The sequence below is a fragment of the Amblyraja radiata genome, chromosome 8 (genome assembly GCF_010909765.2).
Source record: "Amblyraja radiata isolate CabotCenter1 chromosome 8, sAmbRad1.1.pri, whole genome shotgun sequence".
Classification (NCBI taxonomy): Eukaryota; Metazoa; Chordata; class Chondrichthyes; order Rajiformes; family Rajidae; genus Amblyraja; species Amblyraja radiata.
In genome coordinates this window covers 1,200,784-1,228,512 of record NC_045963.1, presented here as the reverse complement: position 1 = coordinate 1,228,512, position 27,729 = coordinate 1,200,784, and the positions used below count along the sequence as shown (strand labels likewise).

At 40.0% G+C, this 27,729-nt stretch overlaps 1 protein-coding gene across 1 annotated transcript; it reads right to left on the bottom strand.

The window, feature by feature from the left end:
* Positions 1–39: 39 nt before the first annotated feature.
* On the bottom strand, positions 40–25,992 carry LOC116975808 (chitin synthase chs-2-like). The gene is made up of 19 exons (XM_033025030.1): positions 25,886–25,992; positions 25,311–25,452; positions 22,697–22,876; positions 19,855–20,891; positions 18,707–18,796; positions 16,779–16,952; positions 16,266–16,446; positions 15,194–15,295; positions 14,014–14,155; positions 13,049–13,249; positions 11,565–11,849; positions 9,884–10,063; positions 6,636–6,987; positions 4,835–4,878; positions 3,890–3,954; positions 2,472–2,582; positions 1,731–1,948; positions 1,563–1,641; positions 40–93 (listed from the first exon to the last, which is right to left on the bottom strand). Exons 1-19 carry the CDS (start codon positions 25,936–25,938, stop codon positions 73–75), a joined length of 3,657 nt encoding a protein of 1,218 aa, XP_032880921.1. The 5' UTR covers positions 25,939–25,992; the 3' UTR covers positions 40–72.
* Positions 25,993–27,729: the final 1,737 nt, after the last annotated feature.

Sequence of the window (27,729 nt, the reverse complement as noted above, 5' to 3'; positions counted from 1 at the left end):
CTGATCAAGATGTGGAGCTGGAACCTTGTTCTGTTTTTGTTCAAGCTCTGTTCATTTGGCTTCTCTATGATGTCAAACCTCAAGATCTTCATGCTAAAAGAGAAGAACAATATGTCATATTTAATTTTCATATTAGATTTTGTGACTTAAAATAAATTGCTTTTTAAAAAAAGAAATATTCTAATAATTTTGCAACAAAATTGATTTTCAGTGTAGATTTTGCAGCGTCAGCTTGTTTACATTGCCCTTCCTGACGAACTACAATCGCTGACAGTGCAACCAGGTGAATGGACAGCGTTTGTCAGCACTGGGCCTGTACTCGCTGGAGTTTAGAAGAATGAGGGGGGACCTCATTGAAACATGCTGAATAGTGAAAGGCTTGGGTAGAGTGGATGTGAGAAGATGTTTCCACTAGCGGGAGAGTCTAGAACTAGAGGTCATAGCCTCAGAATTAAAGGACATTCTTTTAGGAAGGAGATGAGGATACATTTATTTAGTCAGAGGGTGGTAAATCTGTGGAATTCTTTGCCACAGAACACTATATAGTCCGTCAGTGGATATTTTTAAGGCAGAGATAGATAGATTATTGATTAGTACAGGTGTCAGTGCTTACTGGGAGAAGACAGGAGAATGGGGTTAGGAGGGAGAGATAGATCAGCCATGATTGAATGGCGGAGTAGACTTGATGGGCCGAATGGCCTAATTCTACTCCTATTCCTTATGACCTTATGACAGTGGGGACTGGACAAGCAGCTTGGCTCCCCTTGACCCAACCAAATCAGTGAATTGTGAAATTAGGAGTGTAATAGAACTGAGAAGGAAACATAATTTGTTGAGGTGATTTCCCAAACACATTAGAAAGAAAAACAAACAGTAAACCAGGAGGAAAAAATGATCAAAAATAATCAAAATAAAGAAACAGTAATAAACAATGAAAACTAAATAATATTTCAAATTTTTAATAAATGCAACAAGAATTAAACATGAAGGAAAAACACTTCACAAATGCAATGGCGATGCTTTGGTTCTTCAAAAGGGTGATGGAAGGCCATTAACAATTAACATATTATTGAAAATATCTCTCCTAGCTAATGTTGGCATGATTACAGCTCTAAAATGGAGTCTTGTCCACATCAAGTGTGGTCTAACTTGCTGAGGTCCTGTCTTTACAATGCAAATATAGGAACATAGCACTCAGTGTACATCAGTGGTGAGATAATCAATGAAGAGCTGTTAGTCTATCCATGTATTGGATTTCTATATTTAATAATTTAAAGCTACTGTTGTATTTCCCAGAAAATTACAATGAGTGCTTGGACCTTCCAAAATTGCATCAGTTTATGTTCAATTTATTACTTTAAATAAGTACAGGCGTCAGAGGTTATGGGGAGAAGGCAGGAGAATGGAGTTAGGAGGGAGAGATGGATCAACCATGATTGAACGGCGGAGTAGAATTGATGGGCCAAATGGCCGCGTTCTACTCCCATTCCTTATGACCTTAAGATTGGAGTAAATTTGAAGCCATTCAATTAAATAGAATCATGAAATTTGTCAGCCCTTACTTTTTTATACTTTCCAACATTCTGCAGAGGTTTCACTTCAGTTCCTTTGTATGCAATGAAATGGATGAGGGTATTAATCCTGAAAAATAGTAGATAACAATATTATTATTTGCTTATTATTAGATTGATTCTTGATTGATTAACACAGAGCATTTTTTTGATTCATACCTGTGGTATAACATGGTGATGAATTGAATTGCCAACAATCCAGCAAAGGATATCAAGAACATGAAACCGATGGGTTCGACGGTTAGATTTTCATTTATTGAGAAAGAACCATTTGAGAGGATTTTGGGTAGCTTGATGTGTATGTCAGGACCGATGAGTTGCAGGAAGAATGTTGAAACGAGCCACAGGATATTTATAATGAAGAACAGGAAAGTGGCCTGGAAATAAAAGGATCTCTTTAAAACCTAGCACAAACAATAATATACACAATATTGCCTTTAAGTACAATGAGTGCAAAAATAAATTGAACTAATCAGTATGGGTGCATAGAGGAAGCTGGTGATTTACTGAACTGTGTAAATTGGCCGTACATTTCTCCCATGGCAATTCTCTAATTTATAGCCTGTTTTACTCAAGGGATAAAGCCATAAAAAAATGTATCCTTTCATCCCTTACCTTAATGACTCATGTATTTTGTTTTTTCTTTAAACAAGAATGCATTTTTTTCACATTCAGCTTTGGCAAGGTTCTGTACAAATTGTGTAAATCCATTATATTTTGCGAGCTTAATAGATTAAGAGAAAGGCTGACATGCCCTTCCTAATTTTAGTTTTTTTAAATTGCCATGTTCCTCTGTGCCTTTGCACTTCATCTTTCCATACCCAAACACAAATTAATAAATAACAAGATTTTACATTTACAACTTATTAGATTCAGAACAAACTGTTAACTAATCGCTACCTTGTTTCTCAGAGTGCTCAGATTTTTCGCAATCTCTTGCTGTCTTGCTTTATCTTCATCAATTGGTTTAAGATACACCTCAATTAACTCAGTCCAGAATGGGTTTTCCCTCTATGAATAAGAAATAGAGAATATTATTAATAAAATGTTTTGTTCCATCATTCTATGTGGCTGCCTTATTTTTTTCATTATTCAGGTGAGTAGTTAAATGCAACATTATAATTTTTAAATCCTTAACACACTTTGAAGGGCAGCACAGCAGTGCAGCAGTTAGTGCCGCTGCCTCAAACCACCAGGAACACATGTTCAATCAGGCTGTTATCTGTTATCAGGCAACTGAATCATCCCACCACAATCAGAGAGCAGTAGCTGAACTACTACAGTATCTCGAATTGTGAAAGGCTTGGATAGAGTGGATGTGGAGAGGATGTTTCCACTAGTGGGAATGTCTAGGACTAGAGGTCATCCTCCAAATTAAAGGATGTTGGAACTAGGGGAGAATACGTGTTCGGCACGGACGAGAAGGGTCGAGACGGCCTGTTTCCGTGCTGTAATTGTTATATGGTTATATGTTACCATAGGAAGATGAGGAAAAATGTCTTTAGTCTATGGAATTCTTTGCCACGGAAGGGTGTGGAGGCCAAGTCAATGGATGTTTTTAAAGTAGAGATAGATAGATTCTTGATTAGTACAGGTGTCAAGGGTTATGGGGAGAAGGCAGGAGAATTCGGTTAAGAGGGCAACATCGATCAACCATGATTGAATGGCCGAGTAGACTTAATGGGCCAAAGGGCCTAATTCTGCTCCTATCACTTATGACCTTATGACCTTACTATCTACCTCTTTGGCGACCCTCGGACTACACTTGATCGGACTTTGCTGGCTTTACCTTGCACTAAACATTATTCCCTTATCGTGTATCTGTACACTGTAAATGGTTTGATTGTAATCATGTTTTAGTCTTGCTGCTGACTGGTTAGCACACAACAAAAGCTTTTCACTGAACCTCGGTACACGTGACAATAAACTAAGCTGAACTGAAACTGAACTCAACTCAACTCAATCATGGCTATGGGTGCTAAAGAGATTGCATGTTCTCCCCGGGACTGTGTGAGGTTCTATCCAAGTCTCTTGTTTCTCCCATCTCCCCAAACACTTCCTGGTAAACTAACTGGCCGCTGTACACACATATTCTTTTGGTAAGTGGCAAAGGAATCAAGGGTAAACTTATAGATATAGGTCAGAAATTAAGTTGCCAGAGTGCAGCAAAATGAGTAGAGGGGGCATTGGGCTGATAACTTTGTTCAACTGGGAGCTGGCATCAACCCCATCATTGTTGTAGCCATGTTCTGCGGCAGATTAAGTTGGTAAATTAACTCCAAAGGAAGCTGAGAGAAATGTGATTTGAAATAACTCACTTCATCAAGTTTTTCTTCAATGAGGTCAATATAGAGAGACTTTTCTTTTAAATTGTCAATCCAGTCTAAATAATAAAAAAGACACGAAATACACATTATTCACTGGCTCACTGCGATTGGATCCGTTGAGCATCAAAATTGGATCAATGAAACTTTTTCAGCCATTCAGTCATATAAAATTATAAAAGGACTAGCCAAGCTAGATGTAGGAAAAATGTTCTCAATGTTGGGCGAGTCCAGAACCAGGGGCCACAGTCTTAGAATAAAGGGGAGGTCATTTAAGACTGAGGTGAGAAAAAACGTTTCCACCCAGAGTTGTGAATTTATGGAATTCCCTGCCACAGAGGGCAGTGGAGGCCAAATCACTGGATGGATTTAAGAGAGAGTTAGATAGAGCTCTTGGGGCCAGTGGAGTCAAGGGATATGGGGAGAAAGCAGGCACGGGTTACTGATAGGGGACGATCAGCCATGATCACAATGAATGGCGGTGCTGGCTCGAAGGGCCGAATGGCCTCCTCCTGCACCTATTTTCTATGTTTCTATGTTTCAATTTACATTGAAATAAAGTGATCCTTAAAGTGGATCTGCCACATATCTGATATTAGTGTGATAGATGCCATCATGAAATCCCAGTGAACGTATTTGCTGAGCGTCCCCAACATTACATTGGAGATTTAAATTATCTGATTCTGTGCAAGATCAGACTCACAGAAAGCATTAGTTGAATGGGCAAAGTAACAAAAATAGTCATCTTTTTCTATTTTTTAAAATCTATTTTCAGAGATAGTAATCTTGAAGAAAATTATTCTTCCCTAAAGAGCTCTATAGTGCTAACATTAATTTTGAATATGTCGCGCCCTTCCTTAAAATCATAAAACAATTTCCTCCCCATCCACAACCTTTCTGAACACACTTGTCAGCTAGCAATAAAATATTAATACTCACTGTCTACAACTTTGGGTTCCAATATTTCCATTTCATCATTTGCACTAAAGGAAATAAAATAAAGACCCAACTGAATAATTAGAATATAGGACATCAGGAATTTAAAAAATGATACAAGATAAAACAAAATACACAAAGGGGAAAGACTATGGGTGTCCAGTCAATCTTACATACAGAAAAAGCCAACAAAAATCTCCAATCCAGAACAAAATAAGCCTCAGGTAAGTATGACACTCTCAAGAACACAACTCTAGATAGCATAGAAAGATGTGAATAATGGGGAGATGCCCATATGTTATGAATGTTAGCATTCATAGCAAAAGGATTTGAGTATAGGAGCAGGGAGGTTCTACTGCAGTTGTACAGGGTCTTGGTGAGACCACACCTGGAGTATTGCGTACAGTTTTGGTCTCCTAATCTGAGGAAGGACATTCTTGCCATAGAGGGAGTACAGAGAAGGTTCACCAGACTGTTTCCTGGGATGTCAGGATTTTCATATGAAGAAAGACTGGATAGACTCGACTTGTACTCGCTAGAATTTAGAAGATTGAGGGGGGAATCTTATAGAAACTTACAAAATTCTTAAGGGGTTGGACAGGCTAGATGCAGGAAGATTGTTCCCGATGTTGGGGAAGTCCAGAACAAGGGGTCACAATTTAAGGATAATGGGGAAATCTTTTAGGACTGAGATGAGAAAAACATTTTTTACACAGAGAGTGGTGAATCTCTGGAATTCTCTGCCACAGAATGTAGTTGAGGCCAGTTCATTGGCTATATTTAAGAGGGAGTTAGATGTGGCCCTTGTGGCTAAAGGGATCGGGGGTATGAAGAGAAGGCAGGTACAGGATACTGAGTTGGATGATCAGCCATGATCATATTGAATGGCGGTGTAGGCTCGAAGGGCCGAATGGCCTACTCCTGCACCTATTTTCTATGTTTCTATGCCATGGAAGGGAAAGGTGTTTTTGGTCACTAGCAAGAAATGTGTGCAAAATTATCAGCCACTTATCTTTGTAAGTTCAATTCCTTCGAAGTTAATAGAGACAAACGTTAGGAAGCAAATACAACTTGGTACCAATAAATTGCTTCAGCCAATGTTCTGCTCGCATATTTTTGTGAGATAAAAATATTAATGTTTTAGATCTTTTGACTCTTGAAAACATACTTGGACTGACCTCTGCAAATCTAGCCTAGCTTTGATCATGTGTTTGGATTTTAGCCCACTATGCCAAAGACAAAGTATTTAGCTAATCCTCTTCACCTTGAACTATGTAAGAAAAAAGAGTTGCATTCATCCTTAATATCAGAATCCCATGTGTTATTCACAATTCCATTGAAAGGATAGTTGAACGTTTATAATGCAGGCAACAATCACGATCTCAACCTCAGTTTATCCGATGAATCAAAAAAAAAATTCCAATGATTCATGAGTGTCAAATTATACGTGTAAGATTACTACACCAATTGTAGTGTCCAAAGTCAGGACAACTCTTAGCTAATCCATGTTTTTACCTCAAGCAATCCTCCCTAAACTGTGTAGGAAATTGCAAGAACTCAGTGACGAAATGTAAGTTCACGAGCGCAATGAGATTTTTTTAATCTTATATCATCCAGCCATAAACTTCTAAGATATACTTTGAGGGGGAAAGTAAAACCAAAGAAAATGTAACAAGCGAAAATCGTATCTCAAAACAAAGGAATCAGAAATAGAGAACCAAAAGTAGTAAGACATGTAATTAGAACCGGCTGAGATAGCACTAAGTATACTTTAATTTTACCAATCAGTATTAAAGAGAGATACCTGTCTTTTTGTTGAATTGCTTCCTTTTTATCCTCTTTGATTACAAATTCAACATCCCAACAAATGCATTTCCATTTCTTTTCATATCGCTTAATCTGCTCAGGTTTCTTCTTGGTAGATTTATTTGGAGTGGCACTTTCACGAGTGCCCCATGAAACGTTATTCATGTTCACCATAGAATAAATGGGCAAGAGCAAGTATCCGCTCGGAATGCAAATGATGTACAACAATCCGTATAGAACAAGGTGGAATTCCTGGGGATGCAGCAATGCTGTTGAGAGGAAGAGGACCACCATGGATATGAAGAACACTCCCGTTGGAGTAATAAAGGTTTTTTCCCTGATCATTTCACCTGAAAGGGGAAATACATATATTGGAATTTTTTACAGCAAACAAGAGCAAAGAGAAATGTTGTGGTCATTCACATCAAATAGTAATATGAACATGCACTGGCAGAACTGAACTGAGTCCACATGAAGTTTCTTGTGTATTTAAAGATTACAATTAAAAACACAAAGCACTTCTGCGATAACACTAGGATAAGTGCTTAACCAAGAAAACCAAGCCTAAAGCCAAAGTGCTATCTAAACTGATAATACAAACTCATGCTGAGGACAATAACTAACTTCATATGCAATAATTCTCTGCCTCAGAGGGCGGTGGAGGCCAGTTCTCTGGATGCATTCAAGAGAGAGCTAGATAGGGCTCTTAAAGATAGCGGAGTCAGGGGATATGGGGAGAAGGCAGGAACGGGCATTCTGATTGGGGATGATCAGCCATGATCACATTGAATGGTGGTGCTGGCTCGAAGGGCTGAATGGGCTACTCCTGCATCTATTGTCTGTCTATCTATCTATCTATCTATCTATCTATCTATCTATCTATCTATCTATCTATCTATCTATCTATCTATCTATCTATCTATCTATCTATCTATCTATCTATCTATCTATCTATCTATCTATCTATCTATCTATCTATCTATCTATCTATCTATCTATCTATCTATCTATCTATCTATCTAATCAGCTACCTACATGTTAACAAGCACATTTTAAACAACGATCGTGTTGATGCAAGTATATCATTGGGGTTATCAAGTGGGCACCTCCCTTAACTAGTGTTTCATTAAGTTAGGCCCATGAAGGCTAGGGCAGTTTGTACTGGTGTCCCAGAACACCCCCCCCAATACCTGGCTCTCACCACCTATGCTCCCAGTATCTACTAAATCTACTGAAGGTCGAGTGTTTTGTTGATAAACGGAACACTCGACCTTCAACGGCCATTCGTGGGTCCAGTTGACGTTGACGTTATTAATTTGACGATCATTTGTTTGTAAACTGTCAGCATAGGCAGTCTTTGATTGTGTTAATACTCTATGTTTATTTTTATTTTTTTGAATAAAAGTAGTTTCATAATAAAATAAAAAATAAAAAAATAAATTAAAATAATTTTTTTTTTTAAAGTATCTACTAAATAAAGGAAATTATAGATATTATGGATCTTTGTTTTTCCCATTCATACCAGAATTTTCTAAATGCGATCTATCGTCAGCAAATGTTCAGTCTTACCGCATTTTATCTACCCAATGATAGTTTAGACGAGGCTCATTTCATACTCAATTATAGGCCTGCTGGGAACAACATAAGGAGGGATTGTATGGCTGGGACTGTTTTCCCTGAAGCAAAGGAGGCTGAGAAGTAACTCGATAGAGGTGTATAAAATGATGAGAAGCATAGATCAGTAGCCAGCTTTCTATTCTACGGGAAGAGTGTCTAAAAATAAAGGGCGCAAGTTTACGCCGGCAGGCAGAAGGTTTTAAGGGAACCTGAGGGGCAACGTTTTCACACAAACGGTAGGTGGTATCTGGAATCAATTGCCTGAAGAGGAGGTGGAGGCCAGAACAGCAACAATATTTCAGAGGCATCTAAACAGGCATGTGAATGAGTAAGGCATAGAAGGATTTGGCATCAGTGCCAGATTAGTATAGAAAGGCATGATGGTCGGCATAGACACGGTTGGCCAAAGTGGCTGCTTTTCGCCGCGCACTAGGCCTTGAAATTATATGTGTCGGAAGGAACTGCAGATGCTGGTTCACACCGAAGAGAGACACAACATGCTGGAGTAACTCAGTGGAACAGGCAGCATCTCTGGAGAGAAGGAATGGGTGATGTTTCGGGACCCCACTTTTCAAACAGCCATCAGCAACAGTGATTTCTTTTCCCTTCACATTTTTCTCCATCTGTGTAAGTCAATGGTTTCAGCCCTTCCTGAAACTGAGCAGACATTTTGTCTATTTTTAATTGAAAGGCCTGCTGAGATTTAGAATAGTAGCTTTCACATCGTCACACCCATAGGTTTGGTAATTCAAAACTGATATGGCCACACCCACCAAGAAAGGCTCTGGAAACAGAAAGTTTGGGATATTAAAGGTGTGGTCGAGGCACAAAAATGCACAATGCAGGTGCTCTCTTTATTGGGCAAACATATGATATTAATAAATTAAGTGATGATTTGGCAGACTGTCTCAAAAATCCAGTCTGAACCCTCAGTCACAAATTAATTCAATACCAAAAGTGCAAGTAATCATTTTAATTCAACCTTCCTTTTGCCTTGCCCTGGATAGTTGGGGAGCAGGGGGTGGTGTCCAGAAGAAGGGAAGTAAGATAATAAGATCAGAAGATCAGAAGTGATAGGAGCAGAATTAGGCCATTCGGCCCATCAAGTCTACTCCGCCATTCAATCATGGTTGATCTATGTCTCCTAACCCCATTCTCCTGCCTTCTCCCCGTAATCCCTGACACCAAGTAGATCTTCAATAGGAGAAGTCTGGGAAAGTAATTAGTTAAGTAACAATATATAAGGCATAAATGAGTGTGACAAAAATATTGGTGGAGAAATTCGCCACAAAATAGCAATGGCTGCATGTTGACTTGAATGGAATTGCATTTTGGGTAGCATAAATGTCAAATCTGGCTAAGATGCAGTAGAACACATTGATTTCCAATGTCATCCATTATTTTCAGGGCCTCTTTTTAATAGAAATAGTTCTGCCTTTCTTGCACTGCAGTGGAAATTTCTCCCTGGTGGTCAGCAGTTGATCTATGACATAGCAGTGGCTGAGTCTTGACTTGAATAGATTATTGACAAATTATTGGCTAAAATGATCCACATATTAAATAATTAATTACAATGATAAAAATAAAAATTGATATGGAAATCTGATATTATAATACAAGGGCACTCACCGATGATGGACATTATCGTTGCAATCATTAGGAAAGCATAAAAGATGCTCAGAACGGCAGCAATATTGATCTGTGTGTCCGATTTGACTTTGTAACAAATGAGTATATAGAGGGCGGGAGGAATGACTCCTAGCGCCAGGGCAACATTTCCATTCCATTGAAACACAAAGGTAAATGATCCTGTGAAAGATATTGTATGGAAAATAATCATCTACATTGATTAACAAAAAGCATATTTTTAATCATTATGATTTGTTAAGGTGTTATTTTCTCTTACTAGCCTAACGAATATAATACCAGATGAGGTGAAGATAGACATAAAATGCTGGAGCAACTCAGCAAGTCAGGCAGCATCTCTGGAGAAAAGGCATAGGTAACGTTTCGGGTCGAGACCCTTCTTCAAACATTCCTTCCTACACATCTCGTCTGCTCCACTGCAAACTCTCCTCAAGATATGCCTACTTTGAAATCTCCTTCCTAAACACCAGCCTTGTTTAATGAATGTTCTTTTTCCGTCACTGATAATCATCTGATTGATTACATATTAGATTACATCGGAAAATGTCCTGAAAATGTCCATTAGTAACAATCCCAAGCAAATTCCTGGCTCATATCTTACCGTCTCTTACCCATGAAAGCTCTTTTATGTTCACTCTCCCTTTTTCCACTGAGGTCCTTGTGATTTATTTTTGTAAATTGAAGTGTTGAAAAAGCAGAGCTTGTTGTTGACACTTTCTGAGGGCCACATATCACTGAGGGTCTGAGGGCCATATATCACTGAGAGTCTGAGGGCCACATATCACTGAGAGTCTGAGGGCCACATATCACTGAGGGTCTGAGGGCCACATATCACTGAGGGTCTGAGGGCCACATATCACTGAGGGTCTGAGGGCCACATATCACTGAGAGTCTGAGGGCCACATATCTCTGAGCGCTGAACTTGTACACTGGACTTGATCTCATTCCTTTTATTTATTCATGTGATAGGAGCAGAATTAGGCCATTCAGCCCATCAAGTCTACTCTGCCATTCAATCATGGCTGATCTATCTCTCCCTCCCAAGCCCATTCTCCTGCCTTCTCCCCATAACCCTTGACGCCAGTACTAATCTATTTGGTGACAATAGCAGATTCAAATGTCACAAGTATGCATTTCATGCAATGTTTGACACCATGGGGCTGGAGAAATAATCTTATCTCCCAGTAGAGAGCATTACTTGATGGGAATGAGAGCTGGAAGCACTGCAGATCAGTATCAAAACCAATTGACACTCCCATCAAACCATGTGCATTGGTTTGATTCTGAATGCTGGATACTTTGAGGGTTACGTCTCACTCTGAGGCTATACAGCAATATTACAAACCTACTATTCACAAGGTGTCATTTCTGTAACTGGAGCCAAAGGATTTTCTTGAGTCTAACATCCTTCATAATTAGATTGGCAGATCCTGCTGTGACAATTAATAAATTCCATGTCTGACTGCAGAAACCTGAACTCTCATAATGGGGCACGAAAAAAAATCAATGCAGCTTCTATTGTGTACACCTGAATACAAAATCATCTTGATTTGTGGCAATGCTACCATTTTACAATATTGCTCATAAATAAAATAACCAGTGTATAAGTAGTGCATTATCATAGGTTATAGGTAAGAAGATATTGCATTTAGGGCATAATCACCTGCTATCATCAAAATCACAGTGGCAGGACCCAGGATTGAGGCGGCTGTTCCAATAATCTGGTACAGAATGTAGAGTTTGGAAATTGAAGGGTTTTTCTTTGATGTTTGCGCTGCACTGTCCAGAAGGTCGATTGTGTTTGCCAAAGTGGATGGTACCCAGCGACGTCGTTGGTTGTAGAATTCCTTGAATTCTTGCGGTGCATTGGTGTAGGCATCTGAGGCTGCGTTGTACTCCACTCGCCACCCCTGTTGCAACAGTAATGTGCAGAGCCAACGGTCTTCCCCTGTTGCAATTGATAGTCACACATTCATATTCAAAGTGCTTAGAATAGAAGATAGACACAAAATGCTGGAGTAACCCAGCGGGACAGGCAGCATCTCTGGAGAGAAGGAATGGGTGGCGTTTTAGTTTGAGACACTTCTTCAGGCTGATAGCCCTGTCCCACGGTACGAGTTCATTCCAAGAGCTCTCCCGAGTTTAAAAAAAATCAAACTCGTGGTAAGCATAGAGAATGAACGTAGTGGGTACGTCGGAGCTCGGGGACGTCTCTTGGCGGCTTGTAACACAAACGGCAGGTACTCGGGAAGACTCGCTAACGGCAGGTAAGCACAGGAAGACTCGTGAAGATTTTTCAACATGTTGAAAAATGTCCACGAGATCCCTGAGTACCGACGAGTGGCCAAAAAGAAATCATTTTTTACACAGAGAAGTGGTGAATCTGTGGACTTCTCTGCCACAGAAGGTAGTTGAGGCCAGTTCATTGGCTATATTTAAGAGGGAGTAAGATGTGGCCCTTGTGGCTAAAGGGACCAGGGGGTATGGAGAGAAGGCAGGGATGGGATATTGAGTTGGATGATCAGCCATGATCATATCGAATGGCGGTGCAGGCTCGAAGGGCCGAATGGCCTACTCCTGCACCTATTTTCTATGTTTCTATGTTTCTATTACCATCAATCTCCGAGTTCAAATCAGGGCAAACTCGGGAGAGCTTTTGGAATGAACTCGTGCCGTGGGACAGGGCTTTGAGTGATTAAATCAAAGGATATCTGCATCCAAATTGACTCAAGATTGCTGCATACACAAATCTATATCAAGTGCATAGAGTGTGTTTATTTTAGTGATTGTTCCAGTGTCTGGCATGTGGTTGCTACATGTCACCCAATTGTAGGTATTGACATTTGATCTAGTTGCCTGTCAGTGTACATTATCTTCTCGTGTCAAAGCAAGTTCTCAGATTCCTCCTTTGAAATAAATGTTTGTGTTTTAGCTGCTCCTATTTTCTTAACGCACAGCAGAATGAATTAACTTGAGAGCATGCCAAATATTTCAATGCACCGCTGCTAGGTCAAAATAATCCTTTTCAGACCGACAAATACTATTAACTAGCTGCCAAGATTGTGACAGGAGATCAGGATAACTTATGCAGAAATTCTAGCTGAGTGTAAAACTGAAAGTAGACAGATTACATATGTTAATTTTTACCTTGATCGTATTGGACAAAGTGTTGTGCTTCAGTTGCGGTTGTGGTGTATTTTTTCATAACATTGTCGTCCATCAGGGCCGCCGCCCTGAACAAGCTGAAACAACCTGGACTGCACAGCACGCAGCCCAGCACGTGTTCAGCTGTCTTCTGGAGCCAGTGGCCAACAGCATACTCAAACTTCTGGTACCACACCATCGGACCTTTGAGAAAAGGCAAATTTTACACTTTACAGTGTTGCGTAATTTTGTTACATTTTGAAATCTGATATTCAGTTTAGTTTAGAGATACAGCACGGAAACAGGCCCTTCGGCCCACCGAGCGATCCCCACACATTAACACTATCCTACACACACTATAGGGGCAATTTACATTTTCACCAAGCCAATGAACCTACCAGTTCATTGGCTATATTTAAGAGGGAGTTAGATGTGGCTCTTGTGGCTAAAGGGACCAGGGGGTATGGAGAGAAGGCAGGTACGGGATACTGAGTTGGATGATCAGCCATGATCATATTGATTGGCGGTGCAGGCTCGAAGGGCCGAATGGCCTACTCCTGCACCTATTTTATATGTTTCTATGTTTCTAAATACATCCAGTAATTGAATACACCCAGCATCTTGAAATCATCCAGTGAATTGGCCTCCACTGCCTCCTGTGGCAGAGAATTCCACAGATTCACAAATCTCTGGGTGAAAATGTTTTTCCTCATCTCCGTTCTGAATGGCTTGCCCCTTATTCCTAAACTGTGACCCCTGCTTCTGGACTCCCCCAACATCAGGAACATTTTTCCTGCGTCTATCCTGTCCAATCCTTTATGAATTTTTTATGATTCTATAAGATGCCCTCTCATCCTTCTAAATTCCAGTCAATATAAGCCCAGTCGAGCCATTCTTTCATCATATGTCGGTCCCGCCATCCCGAGGATTAACCTGGTGAGTGGTAAGAGCTCAATAGGATATCGTACCAACTCCTGTAGGATGTATTCTCCCACACGCAGCCCCTACGTGGGGATATCTTCTCAGCCTGTCCACCAGTAAGATCAACGCGGAGGGCTGGAAGTCAGTGTCACCGTCCAATGCCAGAATATAGGTGTTTTCCTTCTCGTTCTTTAAAAAACAAAAAAACAAAACAAATTACAATACAGAATGTCACAAAATGGATTATAAAAGGAGCCTTGTGTTAAACATGTTTCCTATCCTCTCTCAGTCTAAAGAAGGGTCTCCCATTCGTCACCCATTCCTTCTCTCCAGAGATGCTGCCTGTCCCGTTGAGTTACTCCAGCATTTTGTGTCTGTCTTCGGTGTAAACCAGCATCTGCAGTCCCTTCCTACACATTTCGCCTGATTGATGGGCTTGGTTGCATGGAACATAGAGCACTCTGGATCAGGTCACTGACCAAGACAGGGGGCCTTCAGCTGCTTCTGGGTGGAGGGCTTCAAGTCCTCACCTCGGCTAAGCATTTACCAATCTGTAGCAACTCTGATCCCACCCAGTGAGCTCCGTCCGCACCAGGGGACTTGCGTGAGAATCCTCTGTTGGGTACAAGAACTCCAGTCCAATGAATGATTGAAAGGCTGGGAGGAAATACTCCTGCTCACTTGGCAGACTGGCTTAGCTCCAGAGGCAACCCCTTTCTCCCCAAAGCTGTCTTCTCCCCAAACCTGTCTTCTCCCCAAACCTGTCTTCACCCCACTTGAATTGACAGTTTTCGAGAGGGCTGAAAACCCAGCGGGATAGGATTGAATCTCCAAAGCCATTTAATATGGCTCTACCTTTCCACAAAGCACAAAGCAAGTTCGAAATTCAACGCTGATCATTGGCACCACCACTACACTGCAAACGATCAAGGTCAAATTTCCAATCTTGACTCTCTGAACCTTATGACTGTGGAGTCATAGTGAGTCATGGAGTGATACAGTGTGGAAACAGGCCCTTCGGCCCAACTTGCCCACACCGGCCAACATGTCCCAGCCACACTAGTCCCAGCTGCCTGCATTTGGTCCATATCCCTCCAAACCTGTCCTATCCATGAACCTGGCTAACTGTTTCTTAAATGTTGGGATAGTCCCTGCCTCATCTACCTCCTCTGGCAGCTTGTTCCACATATGCATTTTTGGTGCTGGATATCAAGAAACATTCCTCACCCTTAAGGTATTTTCATTCGATACTTCATCTTCAAAACATCCTGACAGGGTAGTGTACTTCCTACTTAACTTCCATCCCAGCAGATAATACATGTACATGATCTGTAAATACATTTAGAGAATGTTGACATACGTATGGCTAGACAAACAGTAAAATATACATAATAAACAGTCTTGTTACATAAACCATTAACTGTTAAACAGGTTTAGCAGGATGTCCAAAAGAAGAATTATAAACCTTCCAAAGAGTTGAATGTGAGCTCAGATCGAAAATGGTATTCAGTATCTTGGATGGTGTGGAAGTGCATTTTCCCAATTCTCAGCCAAATCACTAAAAATGTCTAAGTGTCACAAATATCTGATCAGACTTTAAATGTTTTTTTTCCTCTTCCTGTGTGTTGCACCGGACATTGAGAAGTTTTCAGAAGAGCCTTTGCGTCAATGTGAACGTCAACTTTGATCCCAATCGTTAAAATAAACCACTAAAAAGACTTTCCAAATCACCAAGTAACATGACAACACATTTTAGTAGGGGTTAACATAGAAACATAGAAAATAGGTGCAGGAGTAGGCCATTCAGCCCTTCGAGCCTGCACCGCCATTCAATATGATCATGGCTGATCATCCAACTCAGTATCCCGTACCTGCCTTCTCTCCATACCCTCTGATCCCTTTAGCCACAAGGGCCACATCTAACTCCCTCTTAAATATAGCCAATGAACTGGCGTCCACTACCTTCTGTGGCAGAGAATTCCACAGATTCTCCACTCTCTGTGTGAAAAATGTTTTTCTCATCTCGGTCCTGAAAGACTTCCCCCTTATCCTTAAACTGTGGGTACCGTCTGGTTGTTGCAAAACGCACATTGTGAATTGATGTTGCAGCTTTTAGTTGGTGACTGAGTTGACAACTAACGAAACAACTTAATCCTTGACATTATTGAGCGTCTGTGATGCTGCAGGTGTACATATCTAGGTTACAGGTAAGTATTCCAACATAATAACATATGCCTTGTAAATGATGGAAAGACTCTACGGGGTCCGGGGTAAAAAGTCACCCAATATTTAAACACACCTGAGACCATCTCTTCTTGTGCCGGATTTTCTGTTTGTCTTTCAAATGAACATGAATGGTGTTTCCGTATGGGAGTGTGTAGCAGATTCTTCCACCGTAAGGTGTCTCCATTATGGTTTGCCTCATAATGTCATCATCTTCCAGTTCATCCTTAGAAGTGCATTTTTCCCGTGAAAATATCCTGTTTAATAAAAAGTTCAGTTTCAGGAATTTAGTAACATGCTCCTTCTTGAAATTGGAATCCATGACATTTTGTTTCTTAGTATGATGTAAGTTACATGCATCAGTGATGCTGGAACAATTGCAATTGCAGGCCAACTATTCGCTTGGAGTGAGTAGCATCACATCAAAGCTTTCTCAGAAACTCCCGACCTTGTAACAATAGGTTAAAACTGGTTTCCAGATTCATTTCGCAACACAATGTGTAGCTGAGAGGCGAGGGCTTGGGAATATCACAATGCATTTTATATGGAGGACATTGCATTCATAGCAAATGTAAGATAGCTCCAGTACCTGTAAATGTCCTCCATTGTCGAAACAAGGCTCATCACATATTCATTCACAACTCTCTGCTGCGTATTTTCATCGGGTCCCACAAAAGTAAATGCATCATCAAAGTAAATATGTGTTTCAAAGTCAAAATTGTCTTTGTGTGATTTTAAAGTATATGGTTTGTATTTATCCAGCCTGCAAAGAGAAATGGTCAAATGAGATAAACATGTACCTTTGTAACAGATGGCCGCATTTTATGGAAGCAGTTAATATATGATTTCTTAAGTGAGTAAAAGATGAGGTCCAAAGATAATTTTAATTAACATATGTTAAGTTATTGTAATTGGGCTATGCAGAAGAAGAGTTATTACATTTTTGTGAGGCAGGCTCTATAAGCTTGTCTGGAAAGCCATTAGCTTTTGTTTAGGAAGGAACTGCAGATGCTGGTTTAAATCTATCTCCAGAGACGCTGTCTGGCATGCTGTGTCATCGCAGCTTTTTGTGTCTCTCATTAGCTTTTGTTGTTAAATGTTGTCAGTGCTATGTGGGGGCATCCCGTGCATCATTGTTTAAAAATAAGTAGGCTCATTTTCGACTGATGAATAGAAGCTAGAGGCAATTAATTCCCCACATTGCAATGTTCTCCTTTCTGCTGGCTGGTCACGGGACAAAAGTGTTAGAGAGCGCAGTATCATGGCTCCGTCCACACTGGGAAAGGACAACTGATAGAATTTGATAGAAACTTGATAATAACATCATAATAGTGCTTTAAAACTCCAAGCCATGGTGTAAAGAATAAAGTTAGGCTTGAACAATACAAACTCTAAATTATGTTCAATGGGTGGGAGAAAATACCAGCAGTGTGAGCAGAACTTTAGTTTCACAGTTTTAGAAACATTTCAAGTTGATCATTAATCTGATCTGAAGGCAGTAAAGTGATTATGTCCAAGCAGTCTGAAGATGGGAATAACTTCCCAGCAAAAAATGAGTTGGGTCATGCAGATTATATTGTTTAGAGTCATGGAGTCAAAGCGCTACACAGCACGGAAACAGGCCTTTCGGCCCAACTTGCCGTTACCAACCAATGTGCCCTCATCTACGTTGGACCCACCTGCCTGCATGTGGCCCGTATCCCTCTAAACCTTTCCTATCCATGTACCTGGCCAAATGTCGTATAAGTGTTCTCCACCGTAAATGAGGGGCAATAACCTGGCCATTCTACTGCTGAAACTCGCCCTTCACCACCATTATTCAAACCCTTGCCAGATGTGCAGTGGTGCTCGTGTCCAGGACATTTTTTGGGGGGCCTTTTTTGCCGAGTTTATTTCTCAGCAATATAGCCAACTTTGAGAAAATAAGTCAAGGGCAGAAAGTCCACATTCAATTATAAATGCCACTACAGTACTAAAGGGCCTGTCCCACATGGGCGTCATTTGCGCGTCATTTACTCGAGATCATTTACGCACCGTGACGCGCATGTGATGCGCGCATGGCGTGCATAATGAGCATTACGTGCGCATGGAGCGTGGTGCCGTAGGCAGTGACGCGCGGTCGCGCGCGCGCCTCAGGATTTTGGGATTCTCAAAATCTTTGTGCGCCACCTGCGTGATGCGCAAATGACACCAAAGTGGGACAGGCCCTTAACACATTTCGTCACTTGGAGATGCACAGTTAAATACATGACTGAGGATACATATATGCTTCCAGGAAACGGTGGTTTGAAAATTATATCAAGGAAATTAGTAGAAACATCCGTCGGCTCTTTGATGTGGTGCAACCTGACAACATACTGATCTAAGTAGTTAAATTACAAGTTTGGCAATGATTGAATACTGTTAACTTTACTCAGGATGACAACTATAGTTTATCTCTGTGGTTAAAATCCTTGAAGATAAGCACCACAAGTAGTTTTTAAAAGCATTATTAGACGCCAGTTCCTGGAAATGTACCTGAATATTGAATTGAGAATCTTTTCCATTTCATCCACTGTCTCGTGCCACATTGTTGCGCACAGATATATCATCACATGGTCTGATTTCCTGTTTAAAAAAATATTTATTGTGCAAATCAAGTACAAAGTGTACAATATTAGAAATCTGTAATAAAGTATCGATCTGGTATTTGAATCAGTGAGCATTTGGGGAAAGTATTTTATGTTCCATTTACTTAGAAGGGTACTTGGCATTAATTTACGGGCGGCACGGTGGCGTAACGGTTGAGTTGCTGCCTTATAGCGCCAGAGATCCGGGTTTGATACTGACTACGGGTCCTGTCTGTACGGAGTTTGTACGTTCTCCCCGTGACCTGCGTGGGTTTTCTCCAAGATCTTCAGTTTCCTCGCACACTCCAAGGACAAACATGTTTGTAGGTTAATTGGCTTGGAATAAAAAATGTAAATTGTCCCTAGTGTGTGTAGGATAGTGTTAATATGCGGGAATTGCTGGTCAGCGCTGACTCGGTAGGCCGAAGGGCCTGTTTCTACACTGTATCTCTAAACTAAACTAATACCCTATAAGTTTAGTCAGTCACTGCTGCTTATCACAATTTGGTTAAATATAGTTACTTTTCAGCTGAATTACAGGATGAATTATCAGAATGTTTTATGAAGAGAAAGGGAAAGATATTGGACATATTTTTTCTCTGATTAGCATCATTCCTCACATAGGTTTCTCAGTAAAAAAATGTACTATTGCCTTTCCATGTAATGAAGATCACATGATGCCAGTAGATGCGGTAAACTACAGAAAGGTGTTATTTTTTTTTTAAATCTTGCACTCCACTGCACATTAAACACTGCAATGCAAAAAGGATCTCTGCAGACTTGGCTGAAGTTGTTCAAAGGAATTCCCCTTAGGGGAAGGATTAACCAAACAAGAAATGAAACAATATTTCTTTACTTGGCATTTACTTCTGTTATTCACTAAGGTGACAGGGTTGAGGAAATTACAACAGAATGGTAACAGTGAAACGAAGTGCATTGCATTTGAACCGCCTTGTACAATGCAAATCTGAAGAAATAGTTTGTGCTGTTTTAGCAGCGTGTGAAATTCTAACGATATTTACGTTATACAGGTATATATATATAACGAAAATGTACCTTTTGATTTCCTCAATTTGCTTTTTCTGGACACGTATGTTGAGCAGCATTGATTGTTCCATGAAGGCAGCTTCATATAGCCATCGAACAAAGAGATGGGATGTCCTTTCAATCCTTTGAAGGGGCTGGCCCCACACATAGTAAGTTGAGAAAAATAGCCCAAGCCAAAAGCATATTGCTGAAGTGCCAAGAAGTGCCAAACCAACTCTGCTGGTATTTAAGAATCCCTGTGCTCTGCAAAGGCTCTGAGGGATTTCTAAAAGGAGGATTCGTACAGGATCGATTTCTTGGACAGTTATTAAATCATTGCAGAAGAGGGTGAGGTTGGAGGTGGGCCCTTCACTGTACTTGTTGGAACTATCATAAAGCACTATCAAAATGGCAATGAATACCACAGGGAAGGCTAATATGGATGGCAGCATGAAACTTCGTCTGACTGCATGCATTTTGCACACCAGGACCCCAAACCAGTGGCAAAGTACAGAAGAACATGCCTGCACTCCAAAGAGACCCAAAATAATATTTAGTTCAAATTGAGAGACTGTTTTCAAATCTTTCCAGTCATATTTCTTAATTGGAATCCATGCCGCGACTACACCAAAGGTGACGAGAATTCTAACTGCACTACTACAAACGTACGTAAGATTTCTATTGCCACGCAGGCTTTCCCTTATATTTTGCAGGAATCCAACTTTAAAGTAGGATGTAAAGTTTTCCCACCAATTGAGAGATAATAGTGTTAAGGAAACTATTGCTATGGCTACGTACATCTGAAGGAATTGGGGGGTTTCTGATTGCTGCAGGGAATTGTGGACCAAAACAAAAAGCAAGAGGCCTAGAAAAGTCAACCCGAAGCCAATGAGGGGGAACAGCAAGGCAATCCCGAGATTTTTCAACTCATACATTATTTGTAGAAATGAAGGAAACAGACAGACACCATTCAAAATGCAGAGATTTGTAATGACATCAAACTGAGGCAAGCAGACCAGCACCAGAACTGAAGTGGCAAGTGCGATGATTGCTTCGATGAAGCATACCTGGCACAATTAAAAATGGTGGGTGGGGTTGGAGGAAGTTGGGAGTGAGGAAGGAGGCAGGGTAGAAACAAAAATAGAATTTAGAACTTTAAATATAAGTGTTGTAATATACTTTAAAAGTTGTAATATACTTTAAAATGTCGATATGCAAATTCCAAAGTTAAATCCAAATGAAGTCATCTTGCGCATTTAAAACTGTCACTAACACGAGTCCTCCAAGAATGAGCAAAGCATTATTAACCCTAGAGTATTAATTGATTAAAATATATAAACACAAAATTTCATTCTTTAGAAAGATTCCAATTGATCCTAATTTTACACTTTGCTTGAATAAACTCTGTTCCATTTGATAATGTTATCTTTTATCATTACACTTAAAGTTAGATTATATAATTTTCTTCATGTAATGATGTAATTTGCAGATTACATAAATGATGACTTTCTTCCCATATGATGAAATGTGCAGCTGCCTTTGGCAGATTCGCGAGATACAAACAAAGACTTGGACATTGTTCAAAATGTGAACACCAGGAGCAGATCTCAGCCTTGTGGCCTCTTAATCTAGTTCCATGATTCAAGCAGGTAATTAGTAATCTCATCATCACTCAGCTCTATTTTCCTGCTAAATCCCCATGATTGAATCTATGTTTAAAAGGCTATCTGAACCTTGCAAATATTTGTAGGCTCAGCATCCACAACTGTCTGGAATAGAGAATATGATGATTCCTAACTCTTTCAGAGGTGAAATTCCTCCTTATCTCAAAATTGTCGCTAACCTCTTAACCTGAAACTATACTGGCTATTTCTGGATTTTCCTATTGAGGGAGAACTTGTCTCAGATCCATTTTTCCAACACACTGAGGTTCCTACATATTGGTGAGATCACCGACTCAAACTAATATAGTTTAGTTGAGCTTCTGATGTTAAAGATACAGTGCGGAAACAGGCTCTTCGGCCACAGTCCACACCGACCATCATCGATCACCTGTTCACATTCGTTCTATGTTAACCACTTCCCCATCCACTCCACACAGACTAAGAACAATTTACAGAGGCCAATTAACCAACAAACCTATATGTCTTTGGGATGTGGGAAGAAACCAGAGCACCCGGAGGAAACCCACACTGTCAACTCCACACAGACAGAACCCGAGGTCAGGATCGAACCTGGGTCTCCGGTACTGTGAGGCAGCAGCTCTACCAGCTGAGCCACTGTGCTGCCCTGACTCAATGATATTTAACATGGTTTAAATATTGATATTTTTCTCTTTTTTACTTTTTACGTCCATTTGCGAGGTTACTTAAAAAAGTTAGCTAGAAACACTTCCAGAGTTGATAACCCTTTCAAGAACATAGATAATTAAATAAAATCAGTGCACTAAAAACTAATATGTCTCCTCCAGAATAGATTCAGGGAAAGCAAATGTGCTAAGATTTAACATTTTCACTCATTTATTTTTGTCAAGTCATTAACAGCATATCAACAAATGCATAAACAATTGTACAATTTATACTTTTTTTAAAGTACAGTATAATTTAGAATAACTTAAACCTTAAATGTGATTGAAGACTGGTGTTAAATGTTTTATTGGAAAGGTCTTTCCACAGAGTTCTTACCCTCCTTACTTTTAATTAATTAGATATTTACATTGTCATCCATGAGAACATGATTTCAGTTTCTAAAGCCAATGTATCTATTGATTATCTGCTGACAGTATGACTTTGAAAAATAACACTTCATTTTACTAAACCTCCATTGATGTGTTTTAAACTGTGAATATTAAAATAAAGGCGGCTCAACTTACCATGGCTAGAACACCTTTTGGTGGACTAGAGGATGATCTAAATGATGTTTTCCACAATGCTTTTGTAAATGCTAAAACATTCGGCACCACTAATGCACAGGCCAAGATAAGATGAGTAAAAGGTTTGTTTTCAAAGGGCGAATTAGCACTTGAAATGCTGACCAATAAAAGAAGACTAGACTGCAAAGCAAAATTTAATATTTTTCAGTGTAAGTATGGCTGGCAGAAGGTAACATGTAACATCAAAAACAATATTACTTTAATATTTAAGGTTCATGGTGACAGAGTGAATTCCAGTTTCTCTTCTGCTGAGACCATAATGAGCAACATTTCTCACTTAGCTCATTTTTGTGTGAAAAAAATACATCACTGCATCGCAAACCCATCGTTCAGTTATTGGTGCGAAGCAATAAAAAATAATTTTCAGAAACAAGGAAGAACAGATGCTGGTTTACAAAACAAGGCATCATCTCTGGAGAACATGGATAGGTGACTTTCCAGGTTGGGACCCTTCTTCAGGCAGATTGTGGGGTGGTGGGTGTGGAAGAGAAAGCTGGAGGTGGAGAAGCAGGGCAAAGTCTGGCAAGTAATAGGTAGATGCAGGTGAGGGGGGGGGGGGGTGATAGGGGGATGGTTGGACAAATGCCAGAGATAAAAAGGTAGAAGGTGTGAGACAAAAGGATTGAAGTGTTGTGAATTGTGAAGCTAGAGGAAGGAAGGAAGGAAGGGTGGAATGTCACGGGGAGTGGAGAAATAGGTGTAAGTCCAGATGGGGCACAGGGGAGAGAGTGGGGAAGAAAAGGGGAGAGAGTTGGGGGAAAAAAGGGGTGGGTTTGTAGTTGCCCAAAATTGGAGGATTCAATGATCATACCCTTAGACTGTAAGCTACCCAAGTGGAATATGAGGAGATGTTAAGGTTTATTGTTAAAGATTATTATTGTAAAACATTGTTTCCTGGTTTCCTTTCCTTTCCAGCTAGTCCCAGCAAATCAAAAGTTTAGCGTTCAATTCCAGTATACCAAAGGATGAGTATAACAAAGTAAGACACAAAGTGCTGGAGTGACTCAGCAGGACAACAAAAGGAGTATGGGGAACCAGCTGGGAACAGATTTCACCACCTCCTCAATTCACTGTTGCACTGAACACCACAGCCCCACCTGGCTCGGACCTGCCCCTCAAAGAGTGGGTCGCCCTGAACCGGCTCCGTACAGGGGTCGGACAGGTTCAACGCCGTTTGTAGTTGAACCGGCCGACCCCTTCTGCAGTTGTATAGGGTTCTGGTGAGACCACATCTGGAGTCTTGTGTACAGTTTTGGTCTCCTAATTTGTGGAAGGACATCCTTGTGATTGAGGCAGTGCAGCGTAGGTTCACGAGATTGATCCCTGGGATGGCGGGACTGTTATATGAGGAAAGATTGAAAAGACTAGGCTTGTATTCACTGGAGTTTAGAAGGATGAGGGGGATCTTATAGAAACATATAAAATTATAAAAGGAGTGGACAAGCTAGATGCAGGGGAAATGTTCCCAATGTTGGGCGAGTCCAGAAGCAGGGGCCACAGTCTTAGAATAAAGGGGAGGTCATTTAAGACTGAGGTGAGAAAAAACTTTTTCACCCAGAGAGTTGTGAATTTATGGAATTCCCTGCCACAGAGGGCAGTGGAGGCCAAATCACTGGATGGATTTAAGAGAGAGTTAGATAGAGCTCTAGGGGCTAGTGGAGTCAAGGGATATGGCGAGAAGGCAGGCATGGGTTATTGATAGGGGACGATCAGCCATGATCACAATGAATGGCGGTGCTGGCTCGAAGGGCCAAATGGCCTCCTCCTGCACCTATTTTCTATGTTTCTATGTAACGCCAACATGCATCGCTGGGGGCTGCGTTCATCAGCAGCCTGCGTGTGTGGAGCAGACCAGCAAACAGCGCAGCGCGTCATTTTTAACTGCGCTGTCCCCCTGGTGGAGGGGTATACCTCACGGCCCTCGACAACAGCACATTGAACTGGCTACAGCGCCTGGAGGGTGTTACATTACCTCTGCTGCCTCGAACGCAAGAAGAAGAACAACAAATGATCCAACAAGAACTTATACAATACCCATCATTCCAGAAAATATTTCAAATGTCCATTCTGCCTGTATGAGTTTATCTATTCTGTTGTGTGTTTGTGCATCTACCGGGGCTCACTTGGTAATAATCATAACCTGAATCATTAGGTGGTGGCTCTTAGCCCAACTCAAGAGAATTGAATACCAAGTCATTGCTTAAACAGCCCAATACTGATGCTGCACTACACGTGAGAAGTTGCTTTCCTTTAAGATGAGACATTAGATTGATCTCAGCTATAAAGAATAGACTTTCCCACTATTCAAAGAAAAGCAGATTTTTTTCCCAGTGTCCTGGCAAACAGTTAACAATCGACAAAAAAAAAAGGTAATGTGACTATTTATTTAATTTTTTTAAATATATTTCAAACTAAATCTAAGTACAGCATGAGATGTAACGTCTTGAATCTTATCATGTCAATGCAAGCCATTCTTTATACCATAATTACATATTTATGTCCAAAATGGACTATATATTCGAACAGAATTTGTATCCAGATAGACTTTACTGACCTTGCTGAGAAAAGCGAACCCCAGTACAGCAACACCAAATAAAAAGCAGATTATATACTGAAGAAACTGAATAGATTTCCCCGTAACTTCTTCCTCATTGTTGATTGTTTTTAACATAAAAGGATCCCATGTTTTTCGGAAACTAAAAATTAAAAAACAAAATATTGGATTTTGAAGATAAATTATCATTGCACATTTTAAGATTTATTAATTTGGTTTGTTAAATTTTCTATTTTTAGAAAAACATTTCAAATGTAATACCATTTTTGCAAACATACATTCTGTGACAGTAAACTTATCTCTGTCTATTCATCCATTATGCATTCTTTAAAGCTAGTATTCAATAGGACACTAAATATGTTATTTCAATCATAAAACTGCACTTAGGTAAATGCACTTGTTATTTACCAAAACTAGCTTTGATGTTCCATATCTAATATTAATTATCTAATATCAAGCTTAGCATATTCACATTTCGTGTATTTTACAAGAATTATTTATTTCTGTTGTGTATTATATCCGAAGTACATAAATTAATATAAAAATTGCCAATAACCACACATGAAGAGGTTTACCTGTTCCGACGTCGTTTTTTCGATTCATAAAAGTCTGAGTCCATATTTTCCATTTTGTTCAAGGAGTGAATGGACAAATTACTTATTTACACGTCTGTTCAGTTAGAGTGATCAGTAGGTGCACTGAATGTAACTTATATGTCCTAGTGGGCGTGGTGATTAAACTTACATAATCAGTTACACCCATCTTCTCACTTACGTCAGGAGAATTTGTGGAAAAGAACAGCTCAAATGCAAATATTGAACGTACAATATTATAATTTGTTTCATGGTAATTGTTTCACCATTTGACATCAAAGACAATGTCACCAACAATGACATTACACTTTGCATTCTCTGTTTTTATTTGCCACTGAACTACCTGACCAAAGCTGAAACATTAATCACTGCAATGTTTGTTTATGTCCTTTTATTGAGTGGTACCCTAAATGAAACTATTTGATCTCTATTTCCAATTTGAAATCCGGAACTTAGGTCAGGAATATTCGTTCATAAAATTCACCTGCTCCTAAAAACATTTTGAAGCTGTAGCCAGGTTGCTACACAAAGTATTTTATTTTACCATTTCCATTGTGTACATAAAATAACTGACGTGTGACTGCATTTTCAAAGCTGCTGGCCATGCACTATAACATGTTCATAGTATCGGCCCATTCATTAAGTTCCAGATCCAAACCACAGGCCCATAAATGGGCAAATATAAAATTGATAAAAAATCAAATGCCGCACATCAACTTTTGATGAAAATCAAAATTACATTAGCCAAGATCTCGCTCACGACTACACCAAATGCAGCTTTTTTTGTTGTTGTTTTCCCCATGGCATACCAATTGGACAAGACTTTCAAATTACAATTAAAAGTGATTTTGTAAATCCAATCAACCTTTGAAGATTTAGGTGCAGGGGTAGCTACAAGATTATGTACAGGAATCTAAAAGAGTTCATATTTCCGAAATGTCTTTTATCTGCTTTCATGTTGGTTACCTTGTTAAAAATCCTTGAAGCATAGGTGTAGGTTAAGCAATATGAGATGTTACACCCAGCCAGTGAAAGCAAAATCTAATTCTGTAATTAAACAATCTTCGTACAATCTAAACCTTTATTCCAAATCTTGTTTTATTTATAGTGCACCTCATTTTAGAGCAAAGAACAAATTGCAACAGGAATATGTATGAGCTGAGACAACATTTAATGTTAAGGCATTATTTGTTAAATTAATTGATTCTAATCTTATTCGCCATTTGTTCTGTAAATTATTAAGGGACCAGACATGCGAACTTCGCCAGAGCTAATGCTGTATTTTGATTAGAAAATACAGCAACGTCGCCCGGAGATAAGAAAGGAAATAGTCCCTCAAGTTTGTTTTACTATTATATGAGGTGATCATTCTGCACTTCCCCCCATTAACCCGATGTTGATCATTATCCCTTGCCTGACACAACATATCACTCAGATGCTGCCTGTCCCGCTGAGTTACACCAGCATTTTGTGTCTACATACCAAGTTTGCCAGAGCAATGCACATGCACTTGAATTGGTTACTGGTTGCCAAAGGGGCAGATGTGAGTACAACTGGCAAGTTACATTCATGCTTTTAGCACTGGAGACTAAAAGACAAATAAATATCTGTGTTCCTAGTATTGAAAATGCTAATTGACTCAGGATTGGCCATCTATTCAGGAGGGGTTCAGATTTTCACCAGATTTTCTCTGTCTCTCTCTACCTCGCATTGTTTCTGTTTCCCCGTAAGATCTCCCCTCCTCATTTTCTCTCTCTTTCCACATCTCTCTCTACCTCTCAGTGTTTCTGTTTCCCTGTGTGAATTCCTCTCCCCCCTCATTCTCT